This window comes from Chelon labrosus, assembly GCF_963514085.1.
Source record: "Chelon labrosus genome assembly, chromosome: 20".
NCBI classification, from domain to species: domain Eukaryota; kingdom Metazoa; phylum Chordata; class Actinopteri; order Mugiliformes; family Mugilidae; genus Chelon; species Chelon labrosus.
Window position 1 is genome coordinate 16,457,045 of NC_140353.1, and position 16,883 is coordinate 16,473,927.

The 16,883-nt window shown below is 43.3% G+C and overlaps 1 protein-coding gene across 4 annotated transcripts in view; it reads right to left on the bottom strand.

Annotated features, from left to right (window-relative positions):
• The window catches only part of col12a1a (collagen, type XII, alpha 1a), a 53,074-nt gene that overhangs the window by 21,986 nt on the left and 14,205 nt on the right, over positions 1-16,883 (bottom strand). For 3 of the 4 annotated variants that reach the window (XM_084569146.1, XM_084569147.1, XM_084569149.1), the window contains 21 exons: positions 15,849-16,118; positions 14,101-14,367; positions 13,777-13,969; positions 13,541-13,665; positions 11,713-11,862; positions 11,483-11,602; positions 11,216-11,380; positions 10,991-11,137; positions 10,187-10,326; positions 9,392-9,521; positions 8,448-8,593; positions 7,792-7,921; positions 7,142-7,278; positions 5,977-6,106; positions 5,759-5,898; positions 5,357-5,489; positions 5,139-5,165; positions 4,220-4,359; positions 2,078-2,207; positions 1,756-1,895; positions 1,536-1,665 (listed from right to left, as the gene is read on the bottom strand). In XM_084569146.1, the coding sequence (XP_084425272.1) occupies positions 1,536-1,665; positions 1,756-1,895; positions 2,078-2,207; positions 4,220-4,359; positions 5,139-5,165; positions 5,357-5,489; positions 5,759-5,898; positions 5,977-6,106; positions 7,142-7,278; positions 7,792-7,921; positions 8,448-8,593; positions 9,392-9,521; positions 10,187-10,326; positions 10,991-11,137; positions 11,216-11,380; positions 11,483-11,602; positions 11,713-11,862; positions 13,541-13,665; positions 13,777-13,969; positions 14,101-14,367; positions 15,849-16,118 (3,090 nt within the window). The remainder of the gene's footprint in view (positions 1-1,535; positions 1,666-1,755; positions 1,896-2,077; positions 2,208-4,219; positions 4,360-5,138; positions 5,166-5,356; positions 5,490-5,758; positions 5,899-5,976; positions 6,107-7,141; positions 7,279-7,791; positions 7,922-8,447; positions 8,594-9,391; positions 9,522-10,186; positions 10,327-10,990; positions 11,138-11,215; positions 11,381-11,482; positions 11,603-11,712; positions 11,863-13,540; positions 13,666-13,776; positions 13,970-14,100; positions 14,368-15,848; positions 16,119-16,883) is intronic. The other variant, XM_084569148.1, reaches the window with a different exon arrangement.

Sequence of the window (16,883 nt, forward strand, 5' to 3'; positions counted from 1 at the left end):
CCCCATAAATGCAGGGGAAAGAACACAGTGGGCAAAACACAGTGAGCGAGCTTCCGTACTTTAAAAGTGCCACAGAACAAAGCTGCTTTGAGTTTTAGGCCACAATCAACATTCACTGAATACCCATGGTTTCCCGAAAAGTGTGAGCGGATCATTCCTCAAATAAGAATAACTCAAAGTGCTGCTTTTTGAAAGGACATGCAACCTGAAAAGTTCCGAGGCTATTAGTGAAATGCTTTTGTGTACAAGGTGATATGCTACACATGCCGTCAAAGAGTTTGGTGTCTAGGAAAAAAGCCACTAAACATGAAGGACCATGAGTACAGAAGGGAAAATGGGGGTAACAGTAGTAGGCATGGAGCATGACCCTAGCCAAGCGAGTTGAGGGCCATAAAACATATAATGGCCTCCATTCATTTGTAACCCCCTGTTTCTTTTTCCCAAAGGAGAGCCAAATACTCAATACATCCCTACCCCCGTTCCCCAGCCCCACCATTATCCTGACCGCCACCCTTCATTCCAACCTATAAATGGACAATATTACGGTAAAGAAAGAGGAGACACCATTATGATGCTGCCAACCCGGAGGAATTCCTTCCTACGCAATCACGCCCGCAAAAACGCTGACTCATTCCCAGCAGAGCTTCGGTGGTTTTAACTGTGGGAGAAACTGGAAAATCCGTGTTCTCCATTGATGTTCAAACTAAGCTGACTGGGCTTAATATTGTCATTCTAGGTTATGTTTTATGTTACATTTTACATGTGAGCTGTGAATTCAAAGAGCATTGATTCACTTTTTGAGGGAAAAAAAAGGCGGCGTTTGGTCAGGCTGGCTTGGCTGTCAGGGTTTGAAAGGATTTGGACGACATTATGAAACAATGCAGTTCTAACTGGCTGCCTTATTGAGGGCTCCTGAGACACAGTGACGGATAGCCAGAAACTAAGGCCAGTAAGTTCATTCTGGACAGACATGAATTGATTCCTAGCTTAGGAAAAAAATCCCGCTGCCGTTATGCAGTATGTCATTCAGAGAAGCTCTATTCTTAGTCTGCAACAGTACTATATATTTTTAAAGTATACAATCCAAGCAGTTTAAAAACTCAGACTGGCAACATCACTCATTGCCTTGTGGGCACCTAACTCCCGACTAACTGGGCAAAATGGAGCGTGAGTGGAGCTATGGTAGGCAGGTCACACCTAGTCAGAAGTATGGCAACCTATACACCCACCTGTCAATCAAAGCGACCACACCATTACTTGAAGCCTAAATGCTATTTAAAAATTTACCACTGTGCAGTTGTGGTTAGTGTGGAAAACGGTTCGTTAGATCAGGTTGTTAACATGAAGCCTAAAATTACGCATTTTCAACATGGAGGTCTACAGGTACAGCCTGCTTTGGACATTACAACTTGGTCTGCGCGGGTTTTTCTAAACTCTCTGAAAAGCTATTTTTCAAAGGATGTCACAATTAGTTTTCACCTCCTCACATGAATCATCATTTCGGCTTGTTGCCAGTGAGTGCATGCAACTCTTACGTGTTTTGCCGTTCTCAGACATGCGCCGTCCCTCTCCGGTGGAATAAATAGGAACAACGGTTACGGTGTAGACGGTGTCCGACTGCAGGTTCTTCAGCACGGTGTTGTAGGTGCTGCCTGACACCTGAACCTACGCAAGAGCACAACATGACACACATCAGGTTGAGCTCAGGCCAGGAGGGGTGAAGGTTTCCCTCAAAGATTCAGTTTCCCTGCTTACCGTCTCTTCTTCTCCTCCGGCTGCAGGGACGTAGATGATCCTGTACTGACGCACGTTACCCTCAGCAGCTTCCCACAGGACATTAAGGGTGCTGGTAGTGGGGTCGGTTACACGCAGATTCCTAACACCGCCCAAAGGCTCTGTGGTAACATAAAGGTATGATAGAGTTAATACTGCTCATATGACACGTATTCACATTTTTATTAGAAAGCTCCAAATCAAACAGCATCTATTTGGTTTATTGAACTGTGAGACAGCTGCATACATTTATCATAGATTTTGCAGTTATTTTTGAGAGGCCATAAAATGATGGATGACTTACTGGTCTTTCCGAGGCCATTCAGGTCCTTGCTGACTCCTCTGGCGTAGACTGCCACCACGCTGATGGAATACTCAGTGTCTGGAGTCAACTTGGGCAGCAGGACAGTAGTTTTCTTTCCTCCAACCTGGGTCTAAACAGGATAGAAAACATGTTATCCTAATCAGCTCTGATGCAGTCAACCCTTATTGTATGAAGACAATAGATTCAGCATCTCAAATGACATATTTTGTTTTTTTCGTTTAGTTGGTTAGAAGTTAACTGACTTATAACCTTCCTGTTACATCTTTAAAATCAACGCTCTGCAACTCTGTTGAGACTTAAGGCAAAAGATATTTCATCTGCATTTGATGGGATTAAAATTTCTCCATGGGTTCCTGAAATTAATAACCTGATGGAAAGAATTCTACCTGAGAACTATTAGTCATCAACATTTGAAAGGAGGAATGTTTTTAGTGTTTTTGGACATGGTTAGTACATAGTGGCCCGGCCAAGGTAAATCTGTTTGCTGATGGCCGAAACAGTCGGATGTCTTGTCATAACTGATGGATTTACAACGCTACTTCTGGTTGGAGCTATGAGACGTTAATTCTAAAAAAGCGTGCAAGCATTTGTGTGTGATAATGTTTGTATGTGGATTAGTTTTACGACTAGACGGATTTCTCAACCAAATGGCTGAACCTTTCTTCGGGAAAGAAAAGAGGGGGGGGAGACAGACGTTTTATTACTTGGCACCGCACTTGTGTTCTTGAACTCGAGAGTAAAATGTGTGTCAGGCATTTCTGAAAAACGCACTTGTAGTCCCAGACAAAATAATGCAAAACTCTCTGGCCCAGCCACACTTGTCAAATCCCTGACAGTGAACCAAGACGAGCTGGCTGACGCAAGAGTCTTAGCTTCCAATTTTCCTCCAGTCTTTCAGTGTGATATCAACCAGACAATCTGCGCAGCTAAACTTCACCAAGTGTTAAAGTGGAAAACATTCCATCTTGTGTTAAAAGGGAAACTAATAACCAAAGTAACGCCAGCAAAATTACAAGGAAAGAAAATTAACTACGCTGCCTTCTCCAGGTTGACAAATGTAGGTTGCCATCTGGTCCTTATTAAAATAAGTGGAAAATAAGTGAACTAATAGCCAGTTCTGTGGGTACAGCATCTTTGTGCAGCACTTAAAACATGACCTGCTGTAATATAAATATGACATCTGCTGCACAGTGCTCTCTCATTACACTGACCTGACGGGGCTAGTGCATGCTATTTTCCATGCGCACGCACACCTAAACTCCCCTTATCAGCCCTTAAACATGTTAGATAAACATTTAAAAACATTAAAACTCATTATTTCTCTTGAGAAACTTCTCACATCCGACAACTGCCAAACAGTGAGGATGAAATATTTTCACCAAACTTGGTCGGAACATTTAACTTTGGCTCCAGGGGTAGTTTTGCGTCTTATCAATGTGGCTATCTCTCTGTAATCTTGTACATAAGCACCATTTAGCACTGGTTTATCTTGTACTTAAATTTCGTTTGTGGAAGCAATGACAAATATCTGACAGCAAATTGAAACCAAAAGAAATCAGCTGTCATCCAAAAGGATTTTAGTGCAGCTAAAGGCAGCCAAAATTGCCTGTGACCTGAGGGAGATGGTCTGCAGTCAGGAAATACAGAGAAAAAAATAGGAAGGCTTTTGTCCAGATTATTGCTCCCATAACCAAACAACATATTACAGGATCTGATTAAGGATAAACAAAATAATGCAATGCCAGAGGGCTGAGTTGTAGCCATGTACATATATTCTTGGAGGCAAAGCTGCTCGCAGAGTTTGGTGAGTTAATGAAAGACTGAAGTGCAGTGAAGAAGAAGAAGAAAAGTAAGGATTGATTGTGCTGCTTATAAACCAATGGGTGCGTAATATAACTATTAAATGGAATTCAATTTGAAAACACTGGCCTTTTGTAGACAATACACTCTAACTTTCGAGGTCACTTGCTAACTAATTTGCGTTCTAGGAATTCTTCAACACAAGCAACCACTGTCCTTTTCAGAAATTCAGTCTGATTTTGCGGCTGATAGACCTTCGACAAAGCAATAAGAACACGTTAAATACAAGTGTCTGTCTGTTACTGTTGTTGTGTGACGCACCGTCTGACTCCTGCCTCCAGAGGTGGGGACGTAAGTGATCTTGTAGTTCTGGACACGGCCTGGAGGTGGAGTCCACCTGGCGTTCAGAGTGGTCGTGGTTTCATTGAACACAACTAAGTTGGTGGGAGGTCCGTTAGGTGCTGTAAAGGGTACGTGCACACACACATATCACAATTACAACTAAGTCTGTATATTATATGTAAAGAGCATTTTTCCATTGGATGTCTTTAAAATACATTTTAAAGACACAGTCCTTGATATTTTCGTTATGTTAGAAAATTTTTCTTTGTCTTGAATGATACATCTGACTTAAAAATATTAGTTAATTAGCTCTAAAGATATATATCTTTGTATATTTATATTACGGTGAAATAAAGAATCTCATTCATAACAAGGACTGCAGCTTTAAAGAAGAAAAGACAACCCTTCTCAGGGATTTTGTCTTTTCTGAAGCAGGGATGGATTCTCATAAACGGCAATGGATTGATGATGATGGACAGGCTGATAAATGCATGGATGAATGGAATGAATAGATGGATGGATGGATGAATGGATGATGGTTGATGGTTGATGGAATGGGCTTCAAAAACAGGGATTCAAATCCTTGTTTTGCCAGGCATGCATGGATGGTGGAAATCCATCTTCAGCCATGTAATCTGACTGAGAGGGAACATGAAGAAGCTTTGGGATGGATGGCATGGACAACGGCCCAAACACAGACGAGGACAGGCAACAAAACACAAAAATACAACCGGGCTCAGTCAGCTGCAGCATCATTGGAGCGGTGGATGGGTTAAGCGCTTTACTTGGTGATGAAATCCAATGAATACCAGTGCTGATGACTGGCTTAAATAATAAAACATGCTTTTTTTTTTTACTTGAGAGAAAGATCCTTTCGCTTTACCACACATATACTTACATGGTCTACTAGAACCACCCCTGGCCACTATAGAGGCAGAAATAAAAAGATAAACCTTTGACTGAACATGTCAATCTGCACATTTCCAGAAGGTCAAGTCAGAGGGTCAATCATAGGTCTAGCCTTTAGACAAGATCTGACAAAGAAATTCTGTAATATGAGCCAAATTGTGTTAACAGAAGATATTGTGGTTGGAGGCTGAGGGGTGTTCGTCTTACATGTCCTCTCAGTGCCCAGCAGATCCTCGCTCTCTGATTCATCCGGGTAGATTGCAGTGACAGACACATCATAAGGCGTGTCTGGCTCCAGGTTCTCCAGGACGTGAGATGTGTCATCATTGTTTAAGATGGCCTGAAGAGGAAAGCACAACATGTGGGATAGTGCTTGACTACACCTTTAGCCAATATAAACCAAAGGCAAGCAACTCAAGATCAACATCTCCATATTCAGGGAGAGATTAGAAAAGGAAGTCTTCAAAAGTCCGTCTTATAGATGTTCTTACTGCTTCTACCAGAGATCTCTCACTAAAGAGCTTATTGTAGGACTTCCGCTTTTAGTCAAGAAATACCAGCGTGATTTTTTAAAAGTGTAAACATTGTGGACAGGTGCTTTTCTCTTACATATTGGAAGTTGGTGTCTCCCTTCTTAGTCCAGCCAATGCGGTACAGAGCTACATCAGGAGCTCCGTGCTCCCAGGTAGCTCTGAAGCTGGTCTGGGTCACTTCTGAGAACTGCAGGTTCTTCGGGGCTGGAACCACATCTGTAGAGCAGAGAGGAGAGAGTTAAGTGTGAACAAGACACAGGGGACCGTTATGCATACAATATTTTTCATTCTGACCCGTGATTGCTTCTCCCAACATTGGCTGTCCAGGTCCCTCATCGTAGATTGGAGTAACAGCTAAAGCGTACTCAGTCTGGGAGACCAGGTTGTCCAGTTGTCTGGTGATGACAGTTCCACCCACTTCCAGCTGCAGAACAATTACACACACTTGTTAAATATTATTACACAAAATCAATAGAGCTTTGGGAGGGAATTTTTTGGGGGGGAAAATAAAATAAGAGATCTTCAGGTGTTTTTCTCTTCAGTCACATTTTGCAGTGTTGCAAAACTTTAATTCCGTTCTCAGCACATGTTTCCAGGAACACTGGCCACGGCGGTAATGTGCACCTAATAAAACTGGTAGGAAACTTGACCAGAAGGTATTAAACTAAGGGAAATGGGAACAAACAAGACACAACAAACAACAAAACACAATTAAATCTGACTAAACACCTGCAAAAAATAAAACACAGGGTTTACTGTAAGTTTCTCTGGTCACTGAGGTTGTCTCTCAGGATCATAAAACAATGCTAAAGGCTTCATCTTAAGGTAATTAGTCCTGCAATCTGGGTTGTGAATGACACTGTTACTGGGTTCTATCACATACAGTGTGTCCTCAGCCGGTGACTCACTTAACCATGTGTTTCCACCCTAGAAGCTTCGTGGATCACCTGCACCTGATTTACAGCTAGGGAAGTAGCAAAACCCAGACCGCAAAGTTTGCTGCTGTATCCCGAGAACTCCCAAATGGGGTCACACAACCATAAATTATTCCCTACAATCCAAACCCCCGTTTAAGCCCAGCGAAGTCATGTTCTGATAGTTTCATAATCTTTTCACTGGACTCCAGAACATTCCCTGATGTCCACCCAACCAGCTGCAGCCTCCATTATGTAGTCCAAGCCAATACAATAAAAGATCAGTCAAAAAATATCTATATAATTTCATCACCATCAAACCTAATGACTCAAGCAGACAATAGGCAATAAAATAGAAGTATAAGTTTGGTCAAAACATGGGCTGCTAACAACTTGCTGTGTATCTTGAATGTTGTGGAGAAAGAGAGCGGGGAAACTGGCTGCAGAGAGCATTCTCCCTCCACGTGATGAGTCCTAACCTCTCAGCCACCGATTCGGCACGTGCATTTCATTTAAGAAATGCCAGAGAAGGAACGTTAACTCACTTCTTTCGCCTCTCCATCCTCAGGCTTGTAGGTGATGAGGTACTTGCGAACAGCACCAGGAGCAGCGTCCCAGTTGAGCCACATGGTGCTGTGGGTAACATCGCGAACCCTCAGTTCACCCGCAGGTGGCATGGGCACTGAACAAGGGACAAAATGTTTGTTTTCGGAATGAAGAGTGCACAGTGGCGACAGGAGAATGATGAAGCATCACTAGTCAGGTATATCAGCATCTTTAAATGTTCTCTAAGCAACAAGATCCGAAAAGAAAACAAGCTGAACCAGAATGGTTGACAAAGAAACTTTAAGAGCTTCTCAGAGGACTGGTGGCGCGTGACTAGGGTCTGTTAACAACAAATACTTACCTACAGATGTGGGAAACCGTTTTGATCCTTTTTTCTTTCCTCATTGAATGGTACTCTAACAACCCATTATTGGCCCATAGAGTCCAATCTCAAGGTTTGCAGACCCTAGTTATGCAAGTTTTTGATGAACAATACCCACAGATGTTCCTATTTAAACCCCAACTTCCCACCAGTTTTTCAAGACTTCTTCTCTACAAGTCCCTGCCCTGGTTTCAGCTTGTTTTTTTTTTTGGATATACTATGACATGGACGACTGAGAACCTTCACAGACATTAAGCAGCAACGTACATGTGACTCCCTGCTTGGTCAGTGGTTCACTGGCTGATTCTCCATAGAGGGCGAAGAGGGACAGCATGTAGGCCGTGTTGGGGATTAACTTCACCAGCTGGACGTCAGTTGTATCTCCTCCTACTCTGATCTGCAAGAAGACCAAACCAAACACACAGCATAAGGTCAGAGGGGAAGGGGATGACAGGGGCTACTCAGTGAAACAGATTGAGACATGTTCATGAGAACATGCACAGCTGCTCAATCTGGTAAAACCCCACTGGGTTTGACACCTCATGAACAAATGATGATCTTCCCATGGCAAACTGATCTCATAGTTCATCCACCCCTCTGTAACCAACAACGTTCCTTTGTGTTTTCCCTTTTGCCTCGTCTGCCGAGTTATGAGGCAAACACTGGTGGCTTTGTAAAATGTAAAATGCTATTTCAGTGAGTGACATCTGGTCAAAAGCCAGCAGGGTGACTTGTATGGTCACCTCTAGGGTTTAGTGTTTGGTTGTGATTAAGCACATGAAGGCCTGCAAGCAAGTGCATTTTTGTCCACCCATAAACACGTGCGCATGTGGTAATTTTTTTCCTGTCGTATCCACAGCTGATTGGCTGTGTGCCCTTTTGCTCACACACTGTGCTCTCAGAGTTTCCACCATGTATCTTACCTCCTGTTCAACACTTGGCTGGGTGGCATTGAGGGCGCTGTAGAGCAGCATGTAGCCAGTAGCTCCCCCCGCCGCCTCCCACCTCACTCGCATGGTGGTGACCTGCTGTTCATAAATGTCCATCCTCCTCACGGCGCTCATGGGCACTGGAAGACCAAGAGTGATGTTAGAGGTTTGAATTATTGCATTTGTGAAAGCATTTATGAGTATATATGGACGCGGACAATAACTGCCTAAATATCCAATTTATACATATGTGCATACAGGAATACATACTGTATGCTCCTTTGATTGCCATTCACTCTGCACCAACTCAAACATCAGCCTTGTTTTATATGGGCTTTTATAGATTCTCTACTATTCTAAAGTGCACCAGTAAAAAGCCCAGAAGAAACAAAAGAAAAAAGTCAAAGTTGCTCTTAATTGCCCGTGAATTTGCATCTAATTAAGATTTACTACTGCTATCTTTGTGCGGCCACATACGGTTTTACAAACCGAGATAAATATGTTACTTTTGAACATTTTGTTTATGGGGACCACACAGGAATCCCTGTCAGTGACTGAGTGCGTTAAATCTTTGTTATGCAACGAAGTGGAAGAGATTCAGTGACGGTGGCTGACTAGAAGGGAAAAGGTTCATGAGTGCAAAGGAATCTGCTGAAGTTTAAACAGTTCCTCTTTGACAACCCCATTCATCTGGGTTTCCTAAAAGCGGAAGAGTTTCTTTGTGTTAGACGCTACATTGCAGAGTGTATGCTTTTTTAAGTAAATGTATCGTAATCTGGTCACATCTACAACCTCTGATCAAAGAGTTCTTAGCGTGTATTTAGTAGAGTCATCTGTTTTGCTAGTAATTTATTTGCCACATGCGGATGTTTACACATGACTCTCTTTAATGACAGGAGGCTAGAAGTATGCCGAAGAGCCAGTGAAAGAAGACATACGTGTAGTCTCTGTTCCTTTCAGGGGCTCGCTGCTGTCCTCTCCCACCACGGAGTAGACGTTGACCAGGTATTTGGTCAGAGGGCTGAGGCCCTTGAGGACCACTGTGACCTCAGTGCCATCCACGAACACCTAATAACAGAGAGGACAGTCAGAAGATCATGATTAGCAACAATTAGAGTCTTGGTTGAGAATGATCAGTGGCCAATGGTCAGTTTAGCAGCAGCGCTTTCTCTTTACTGGAATGACTCAAACATTTTATAAAGCCTTCCAAATAAAACCAGAAAGCCATCGGATACTTTTTTTTACTGGACTTAAACTCAGCATGGGCTTCAGTTCAAAATACATAAACAAAAATAAAACCCCATCCATTATGTTCACTATAAAACAAAACCCTGGGAGCTGGACAAAAACAAACATCCCCTAGATGTAATTAGATTCAGAAACCAAAAATGCATCTTCTCCACACAGCGTGGAGCCAAGACCCCGCTGGCCAATGCGGCGATCGCTCATGAAGTCATTATTTGCTTTCTAATCCTCAAACCAAGAGCTGTGTGTTGTTTTCTCTTTGGCCTGTTTCAGTTTGTAATGTAATTAGACACCAAAACAGCAAGAATCCCAAACAAACAGGAGGCTTGAAATAGAAGTTTGAGCGGAGATTCCCATTAGTTTCAGAAACGGTGGAAAAGGACAGACCACAAAGGGACATGTGCTAAAGTTACTGCAGCTATCTGTGGGACTGAATTAATGGAGTTTGGATCAGCATTGAGTGTTGTAGCCCTTTACGGCTGATATACCTGTTGGGGACGTCCTGACTCTGTCATGTACTCCACACGGTACTTCTCCACCGGGCCATCGGGACCTTTCCAGGTGGCTCTGAAGGAGCTGTGAGTCACCTCAGATGTCACCAGATCAGTTGGTGCCTCAGCAGCACCTCCTGTTTAAATACAAGCATAGAAATATATTAACTGTGGTATACACTGTCATCCAAATGCACGCTTTCTGCTTTTAATGCACAAGCTGGTTTAAAGTTAATTATACGTCGTAACAAAGGTCGACAAAACTGATCAACTTTGCATTCTTATTAGCTACTTTCACAGTTACATATGAAAGGACAAAAGACAGACTTGGCAGTGGATTAAAAACACAGCATGCCTCTGTAGTAACAAGTCCAAACAGAACCTGGGACAGAGCAGGGTACTTATTGAGACTGTAAAGAAACACCCTCCCTAGGAAGTCCCCCTCCAATAGCTGCTCTCTAATTTGATTAAGCAGCAGACGATTTCCTTCAAATAATAGTTTTGCAATAGTTTCCAGAGGCTTGGCTGGTAGTCCTCATCTAGTGTTGCTTTCCATGGTGGGCCAGACATATCTGACTGTGTGCGATGCTGTACACTATGTTTAAACTGCAAAACATATCAAATGTCTGGGAGTGGAGGCTTAGACTCTGTAGTATAGTTTGTAAAGTAGAGGACTTCTGTCATGGTAGTCCAGTGTGCTTGCTTCCTTTAAATGTTTATGGAATTTGGGGTTGAAAGTTACTGATTCAAACCCCCTCTATATCTGTCGATGAGGTCCTTTAAGCAAGCATCCACACATACCTGGCCCCTTGACACTGTTACAGAGGTTGTCAGTGAGACTGTCCACGATGTCCAGCAGGAAGGAAAAATCAGCCACGTTGTACATGTGAATACTGTCCGGATCAGAGGCAATGGACCTCAACTCATTCTCATCTGCATTCTTCACACCTACAGTGATGAAATCAATGGTCAGTGAAATTCAGATACATTTACATGTTGTTTATGTGAAAACTGACATCTGCCTACCGATGGCATAGAGCTCAATGCCCTGATCGCGCAGGTTCTGAGAGTTGGCAATGACGTCGTCCTGGGATTTGCCATCAGTGATCAGCACACCGATCTTTCGAGCGCTGGGTCGCATCCCGACGTTCTCTTTGAAATTGTTCTGGAGGATGTAGTTCAAAGCCAGACCTGCAATGAAGACAGCATTATGCATTTATCATCCTGACTGAAACATGTTGAACACTGTGACTATAGAAATGAAAGGTGTCAGCGCTCTGCTGATTGACGTACCTGTCAAGGTGTTTCCTCCTTTGTAGGGCAGGTTAGCCACAGCTTCCAGGAGTTTGTCCCGGGTTTTATGAGCATCCAAATGCCACTCAGTCTTTGGGTCTCCACTGTACTGAGCAAGCCCTGAAGGCATCATAAAACACTTGTTAGGCCAACATAAATAACTTTTTATTTGTCTTATCGATAATGAAATGTCGACTTTAATTGTTATTGCTTATTCAGGGTTTACCCACCAACTTGAACTCTGTCAGGGCCAATGTCAAAGACTCCCACCATGCGAGCAATGAAGGCACGAATAGTTTTGAAGTTAAGACGTCCAATACTCCAGGAGCCATCCACCAGCAGCACAATGTCAGCCTGTGCAGTGGTCTTACACATCACATCTAACGGGGCAGAAGTTTACGTGTCATAATGGAACGAAGGTGAAGGTTACAGATGTGATTCAACGATCAAGCACACAAAATGTTGCATGTAGTGAAATACAATGATGTGTTCAGGAAATGTGAGATGAAGAAAGAAGGAAAGTTCATGGGAATGTCACATTAAGCAAAAATATATCAAGACATTTTCAAGGTTGCTTCACAAACATCTCTACAACCAAGCAGTAAAAACATTCCGTCTTTACTTTTCATCTTTTTCCGATGATAACTTTTATTTTCCAGGTGTCATAATTATTATCTTCTTGTCTTTGCCGCATGTCAAGGCAGTAATTCTTTCAGTTGTATTTTTGGAGCCACAAGTTATTTCCAGGGGCAGATCAGGAGAGTGTGCCACTTAATGGACCGTGACATATCAAAGACCTCCACTGGAGAGATGACTGTGCTCTCCGGAGCACAAAGGTAATATTCACATCCTGTTTTCCAAACACCTGTGTGATGACAAGGAAGGCATCCGATCCTTGGCACCTAAAAAGAGGGCTGCAGATGTGCAGAGTCTGCAACTGAAAACAAGTTACATGATACAGATGACGTAATTTTAAGTAGTTCTTAGTAAATTCGTTCTAGGGGTAAGGAAAAAGGAATGTAGATGGGAAAAGTGGGATTTCCACACCTCTTCTGTTTTAATAAGTGGAGCTTAAAGCCGTCAGTGATTCTCTATCTGCCTCCTTATTAGGACTGAGCTTGCAGCCGAGCGGTCAAGCTGACCTTTCCACTTCATTCCAGCAAACACAACATTTTTCCTCTTCTCACACTTAGTGCCTGCCACGCCGTGACTCACTAAGTAGTAAAACGTTTTATAACTGCAAACAGATCGCCATCGTATCCGTGCCGGCTGCGCTTGGACTGGAAATAAAAAGCGGAAGCCCAAAGCGACACAAAAAAAAGGGCAGGCACATGGAACTGCCATTACATCTGTTATTTCGTGAGACAATTAGCTTTAAGGGAAGGGAAGACGTTTAGCTTGAGCTTTTATGGGGCATGGGTTTAGAGGGTAGTTTTTAAAGCAAGAATTTACAATGTGATGGCCTCCAATGTTTGACTGTCGCTGCAGAGAGACATAACATACTGGAGACATTGCATGAAAGGTGATGACAGATATAGTAATGGAATGACTAAAACTATTTCAGTTTGTGTTCTATTTAGCTCCAGTATCCATCATGCTCTCATCTATGCCTGTGGCCTCTACGTGCAGACACAGTTTCAGCTCTTTGAGTGATTATGCATTTGGTTTGGAGGTAAATGAATATAACTTTTGTGGTATTTCAGTTTAGGAATTCATATTACTCAAAGCGGTCCACGAGGACACAGGGAGGGTGCCGGTGAAGAAGTGTGCTGCTGAATTTAAGAAGAAGAAGAAGCTCAATGGTTGACAGAGAAATGACGTCATGTCTACTGTGGGCTACTTTCTGGAGGTTCAAGATGCCAACTGCTACAAAGAGGCGATTCACAACCACTGGACTAGATGTCTAAACATTGGATGGGACCATCTTGAGTTAAATGTGTTTGGTTTTTCTTCTACCATAGGCCACAATGTCATCAGTCACCCCTTGTATTTTTATGAAACAGTACAATTTAAACCATACATGTGAGTGTTTTATGGTAGAATATAAGGTGATTTTACTTGGTAGCTCAAAGGGTGGAGGATCCGGTGCATCGGAGTAAGTGGTGTTCTCCTCTCCAGCCAATGGCACACTCTCTCCACCTTCGAACATACCGAACACATTCACTGTGTATTTGGTTCCGGCTCTGCAGAAGAAAAAGCAATGATTAAAAAAAAAATATATATATATTTAAGTATTTTTGCATGACTGATTGCTCATATGGCAACGAGAATGAAAACTCAGCTCAGAGACACACCTGAGCTCCTCCAGCACCACAGTGTTGTCATAGGGACCAACCAGAAGTTCTCCCAGGTCAATGTCATCCCCAACAGGGTGGAAAAGTACTTTGTAGCCCTTAACGTCACCGGGAGCAGGGTCCCAGGTGACACGGAAACTGGTCTTGGTAGGCTCTGAAGTCTGGAGGTTCCTAGGACCTTTGTAAGGTGACACTAGAAGGAAGAGACTTGATTAGACTGACAAAAAGGAACATTAACGATGGTTCTAATTTTAAATGTTTAAGAGTATAGAGACGTTGAAGAGCATCAACATTTCTGAAGTAGTTAATGATCAGCCAACGTACGTGTTGTTCCTTCTCCTTGTCTTGCTTTGCCTTCTCCGGAACGGTAGACTGGCACAACGGTTATGTCGTAGGTGGTGAGGTGGGTAAGGCGTCTCAGCACAGTGGAGGTAGTGCCACCGGGGGCTTTGGCTGCTAGCTGGCGGCCTCCTGACTTTGGTTTGTACGTAACACGGTAGTTGACTACATTTCCAGGTGCCGGTTGCCATGTCACCTTCATGCTCTTCTCCGTCTCCTCTGAGACAACAATCACTCTGCCAGCGGCCGAGACTGCAAGGGAGGGGGAAAACAAAAAAAACAAAGGTTAAAAGAGGAAAAATGATGAATGAACGATCTGAGGGTAAATGTAGACTTTGGGCCTCGTTCAGATGGGAGTCTCCGCTAAATGTGCACTTAACCACTCGTGTTTCCAATATACATTTGGAAACATATGCACCATAGCTTTCGTGCTGGTAGGTAAACTAAACATTAACACGCTTGGCTACCACGGAGCCTTTCATCTGGATATCTGCTTAGTTTCCACATGCGTGTGAATACCAAGCTACCCAAATAATTCAGATTTCCAGGGGTATACATTAAACAGGCACAAACTTGCATGATTGATCGTGTTTAGTTGGTGGGTTTGTGAGAAAGGCTCAGATGTCTTTGAGCAGAACCATGGTTCTCATTTTTCCATCGTATGTCCATAGAGGGTGTTTTTCTTTTTTTTTTCTTTTTTTTCAGAGCAGGAAGGGCAAGTGTGAATTGTCAAAGGCCTCGAAATGAGCTGAGGAAAATATTCAGAATGCTCTACTTCAGAGGGAGGACTTTTATTAAGGGAAAAAGCCAATGCATCCAAGTTTGCCGTGTGTGGCTCGGCCCGAGGAGACCTGTGATTTGTATGAAGCACAAGAAAAGGGAGCAACAGATAGATAGTGGGATTGAAGCGAAGGGAAGGAATGAGCAAAGGGGACATTTAAGAAGCTGCTCCGTGGTCGTGTTTGGTGAGCATTGCCACCTTTCTCACTTGCCAGAATCAATAAACACTAATGATGGCTGGAAAAATTTTGCCTTGGGCACATTCCATTTAAGCTAACTGGCGGACAAAATCCCTCCCAACTGGAGCAAGTTTCCGCTCAATGTGCTTTTCTCATTCAAGCATGAATGTAGTCTAACAAGGGAGAGGCCGCTGTCTATCTGTCCTGCATCTCCCATGAAAAGCGGTGTGCAGGTGTGTCGGACATTACATCACCTCTGTACATTTGTGGGACATGCATGCACAGTCTTTAGGATGTGAAGTCTCTGTGTGTTTAACGGCTCAGCCGGATACCAGCAGCTGTGACGGTATCTCGGAGCTCAACAGAACGAACTGAACAGTACGTGTTGCTGACGGATTCCCAATCTCTTCATAAAACTTGAAAAATGGCACTTTCGGCAGTGTTTCCTGGAAAAATTGTTCAATCTGCGTCACTAAACTGCTTTTGTAGCTTAACAGACACATGAAACTTCAGGACTTAAATGTGTTTATGAGAAGAGCGTCTATACGTACATTCTTGGGTTTTACAATTTTTTTTTTTTTAACTGTTCTAACATAGAGCTTTTATAGTCATAAAGTTAGATCATGGGTACTTAGCTTTGAACTTTCTCTCTATAGCCAAGACGAGACATTCAAAACAAGAACTAAAGAAAATAAAAAAGAAGGAATAAAGCATAGAGAAAGCGAGAGACATGCAAAGGGAAAGGGGAGAGTTATAGCAGTCCAAGTAACTTACTGTCTGTGGTTTCCTCTCCACGCAACGGCTGGCCCTCTCCATGGCCATAGGCAGCAAACACTGACACCTGATAACGTGTCTCTGGGGTGAGACCCTCCAGAACTGTGGCAGTGGTGTCTCCTGGTATCGTCTTCTCTCCAGTCTCCTCTGTGAACAGAGACTTCCACGTGATCCGGTACTGACGAACGTTACCGGGGGCCGCAGTCCAAGACACAGCGAAACTGGTGTCTGTCACGTCTCTGGTCACCAAGTCTCTGGGTGAGCCAAGCTCTGCGGATATATTAAAAGGAACAGCGTTACACACAGCTTAATAGACGTGGAGAAGGAAAAGTAAGTAGTACTGGAATTATTGGATGTGACAGTTATTACTAAGGTATAAAAACGCTTTCAATTTCTCTAACCCTGGTATGGCTTCGCACAGATGGTGTTGATTTTTAATACAAATATAAGGAGATTTGAGGAATCGAGCCGCAAAATGGACAAAAAAGAACAACCCCATTGATAAATATGCATCTGTCTCCGCTTTAACCCCTCAGGATCTGTTTCGCCAACCCGATTTTCTGCCTTCATAATGCCAGACCAGTGGAAAATTTCCTGCAAAACTAATCACAAATCACATATCCTCAGCACCTCTCCCAGCAGTGCTTTAATTTTCCATTAAAACAGAAGAAACCCGATCCACCAAAGCGTGTTTGCTACAATTGCAGATGTTGCGCTCTCCCTTTCTCTCCTTCACTCACTTTTCCTGGGAGACCATCATGAAAAGGGGAATAGAGTGGAGGGAATTTTTTGTGGAGGTGTTTCGTGATGAGCAGCAAGCACATGTTTGGCTAACACTGATGTCCATGTTGAGACATCTCGGGGTCTGGCCGACATATAGAGGAGCTGGATCTGCCACAGAAAGATGGGCTGCCCCACAACCTCCAGGATCCTGAACCGCATTCAAGCCCCTAAGCCCATGCATGCCAGCAGCTAATGGCAACGTAATCACAGACTGGGTGGTCTCCCTCAAGACCTCATTTGTCAAACCTCACC